Source organism: Buceros rhinoceros, unplaced genomic scaffold, assembly GCF_000710305.1.
Source record: "Buceros rhinoceros silvestris isolate BGI_N320 unplaced genomic scaffold, ASM71030v1 scaffold8577, whole genome shotgun sequence".
In the NCBI taxonomy this organism is placed as follows: Eukaryota; Metazoa; Chordata; class Aves; order Bucerotiformes; family Bucerotidae; genus Buceros; species Buceros rhinoceros.
The window spans coordinates 25477-28822 of NW_010422720.1; the positions used below are offsets into that span (position 1 = coordinate 25477).

At 40.6% G+C, this 3346-nt stretch overlaps 1 protein-coding gene across 1 annotated transcript in view; it reads left to right on the top strand.

The window, feature by feature from the left end:
- Nucleotides 1-3346, top strand: part of PLCG2 (phospholipase C, gamma 2 (phosphatidylinositol-specific)) — a gene marked incomplete at its 5' end in the record, with an annotated part of 41064 nt that overhangs the window by 22080 nt on the left and 15638 nt on the right. Inside the window, 2 exons of the mRNA XM_010140145.1 lie at nt 987-1167; nt 2503-2571. Of these exons, the coding sequence (XP_010138447.1) occupies nt 987-1167; nt 2503-2571 (250 nt within the window). The remainder of the gene's footprint in view (nt 1-986; nt 1168-2502; nt 2572-3346) is intronic.

Genomic DNA, 3346 nt, shown 5'->3' on the forward strand with positions numbered 1-3346 from the left:
CAGTGATTCTAGATCCTTATGCCCTCGAAATCCTGCCCTGTCATATAACTGATTGAAGTGAAATGTCAAAATGAAATTGTCGGCTTTTCTTCCTAGGGAATACATTTTTGAAACTGTGGTTCTTGCAACAACATTAATAAAATGTATAGAATTGTGGTGCTCTCTGTTGTGCCTTCAAATCAAATTGCATTTCTCTGAAAATGTATATTTGCGCAGCATATAAAATTGCTTTGGAAAAACAAATACTTCTTTTCCTCTTATTTACATGCCTGACTGTGTATTGAAGATGTCCAGAATTCCCCAGTCCCCTGTGTGCTTTGGTTTGAAGCTTTCTGCTCTTACCAAGGTGGATATTGAAGTAACTTGAGCTGCATCATCTCAGTATAACTATTTCACTGTGGGGAAAACAAGAACTACCAAAACTTCAGCAGCTTGAAAAGGATACAGGGGTCCTCTGTGGGTGGAATGGTTGTCAGTGGAGGGTTTTGTTGTTGTCAATGCAAGCACAAACCTTGTGTTTAAGCACAAGAGATTTTTTTTTTTCTTTCAAATTGATTCCTGTAGTTATCAAAATGGTTATAGGGAAGAGACAGCTATTTGTTTTGAGGGGAGTGTGTTTATCTCTTAGGGGCAGTGGTGGATGAGCAGCAGCAGGTTCCAGAGGGATTTTCAGTCTGATCAGAGACAGTTATATTAGTATGAAGGTGACAGAATACTTATCTGCAGGAGAAAAAAATAGGGGGATATTATCTAAGTGAAAACATGGGTATTTGTCCCAAGGCCCTGTACACTGTAGAAAAGCGAGAATATCTTTTTGCGAATTTAATCAGGCAACTGGAATTCAGTTTGAACAGAAGAGGCTTTGGAAGAGGCAGAAATTATTTCATGTGATTAAGATGCACAAAGCAGTTTTGGTCCAGATTACAGCACTGATGCTCTCACTGCAAGTATCAATACCTTTTACAGCACCTGTCCTTGTTTCGCAGAGCGGAGGGGAAGGTGAAGCACTTCCGAATTCAGCAAGAAGGTCGCCATTTCGTGCTTGGAACCTCGGCCTATTTTGAGAGTTTAGTGGAGCTGGTAACCTACTATGAGAAGCATCCGCTGTACAGGAAAATGAAATTGCGTTACCCAGTAACTGAGGAGCTGCTGGAGCGCTACAGCACGGTAAGTGCTGGTCTTTGTACAAGTGCCAGTTGCTGTAGTGGGCAGAGTCTCAGATCTAGACCTGGGGGTGCTGGTTTTGGTTCTGGGTGTGGCAGATGACCTTTGGAGGAGGTTAAGCAGGTAGTTTTCTTATTTGTAAAATTGAAATGGTTATACTGACTTCTCTCACCAAGGTTTTGAGATATGTGAAGGAATGAGTTTCATCTTTGATTGCAGATCGACTCTTGACTTCCATATGATATGATTAGCAAAGCTGCTCTATGAAGTGGGGGATCGTTGCTCTCCTAAAATGAATTTTTGATAATAGCCCCACCTGCAACTGGCCCTGTCTTCTGTTGGTGGAGTGGGCAGAGATCTTAAAATGATCAGGCAGATGCCAGCTGCTAAGGATTTCAGAAAAAAAGGAAATATTCTGCTGTGCCTTTTGCTCTGGACAGGCAATGGCATTCACTTCAGTGCACTGGAGCCATCTCAGGGATGGTCTCCAACTGCCTTCGGTGGTAAAAAATGAGAGATACCTCTGAAGGCTCAGTCTTTGAGATACGCGTGAAGAAGTCTCCCCAAGAGATAGTTGTCTCTGCCCATGGACTGAACTAGGAGCCTGGATAATCAGCTTAGGGTAGAGGCCTACTTTCTGCATGGAAGTGTTTTCATGACAAGAGAGCTGTGGCAAGGTAGCTGGCTTTTGAAAAGTCTGAGATGCTCTCTTCTGTTTAACAAGCTGCTGCTCTTAGCAGCTGCAGGAAAAACCTGTTTGGCATGTTTGAGGAAATCTGATCTGCGTCTTTTGTTTTGTCTGGGGAGACTAAAAGGGACTGAAAAGATTTTGGACCTCAAGACTTTGTATGATCTTGCCTGTAGCTAAGGTTCTGTATCCTAGGACCAGGTCCAAACAGGAACAGGAGGAGAGAATAAAATGAAAAATACAACCATGTTTATTATTTCAGAATTTCTATCTGATAGTGAAACCAATACTGGAACTAAAGTCCTGTAACACAGAAATCATAAATGTAGGTATTGTCTTTGTGGTTGCACATAGAAGGGTACTCAGAATCTCAAAGCTATTTGACAGATTAAGAGATACCTTTGTGAGGTACTGCTGCTTCTTTCTGTTTTACTGTTCATTAAACTGGGGCATTGACAGGTCAAATAACAAACTCATGTTCAGCTATATTCAACTGTGTAAGTGAGCGTAACAGCTGCCTGGCTTCCCTCCTCTTCACATGTGTATTGTCAGAAAGGTGGTTTCAGCAATGTATGTTGTATTAACATTAAATACTTCTATAATTTTTGAGTCCTGTAAATTCATAATTTTTTCCTTCTTCCTGTTTTTAGGAAAAAGATATTAACTCCCTGTATGATGTCAAGATGTATGTGGAACCCAGTGAAATCAACCCTACAGTGGTATGCTTAAAAAGAGATGTTCACACTTACTGTAGACTTCTGAAAATTATGAACCTTGTTTATTGACTTCCTGTTAGCAGCAATGAAAAGGCTAACTGAAAGCGTTAGGCTGCTTGATTTCTGGGAGACTGGATAGCAGAAATTTAAAGGGTGTGGCTTTTTTCTACTATCTCTTTAAAATTTGTACCCATATGCTTCCCTGTGTGCAAATCCTGTATTGATTCATCCACACTGGAAGCTGGGGCACTTTCTGCTATTGAGTCTATGCAGGCAATTTGATTTGGTTTGCGTGCTTATGCAGTTATGCCCCCAAATTAAATAACCTGTGAGACGATGCGATCTGACAAAGCCAAATCTTCATGGAAAGAAAGCACAACATGTAAACACCAAGTGTGTGTGTGTGTGTTTATGAGCACTGTTATTTGTGCACAAAATCCTTGCAGTTCCATTAGCAAGTGTGGACTGCATGCACAAGTAGGTGCAGAGTTTATTCATGTGCTTTCCATGTAAAAATGGCGACTTTGGTTTATTAATGAGTTATAAAGTTTGTCTTCTTGTAAGTTATAATAATTTAAAAACAGGTGGAACAGCAAACATCCACTAATCTCTAATTCTTGTTAAGGCCTGCCTGCTTGTAAATCCTCATAGAAGTTCACCTGCTTGTAAATTTTGTGGCTCTAATTCTTTTTAGGTTCTTTAGGCTGATGAATTTGCATTGCTGCTGAAGAATTTGGGTAGTAGTAAATTCAAGATAAAGCAACTGCTTGTCCTGCTG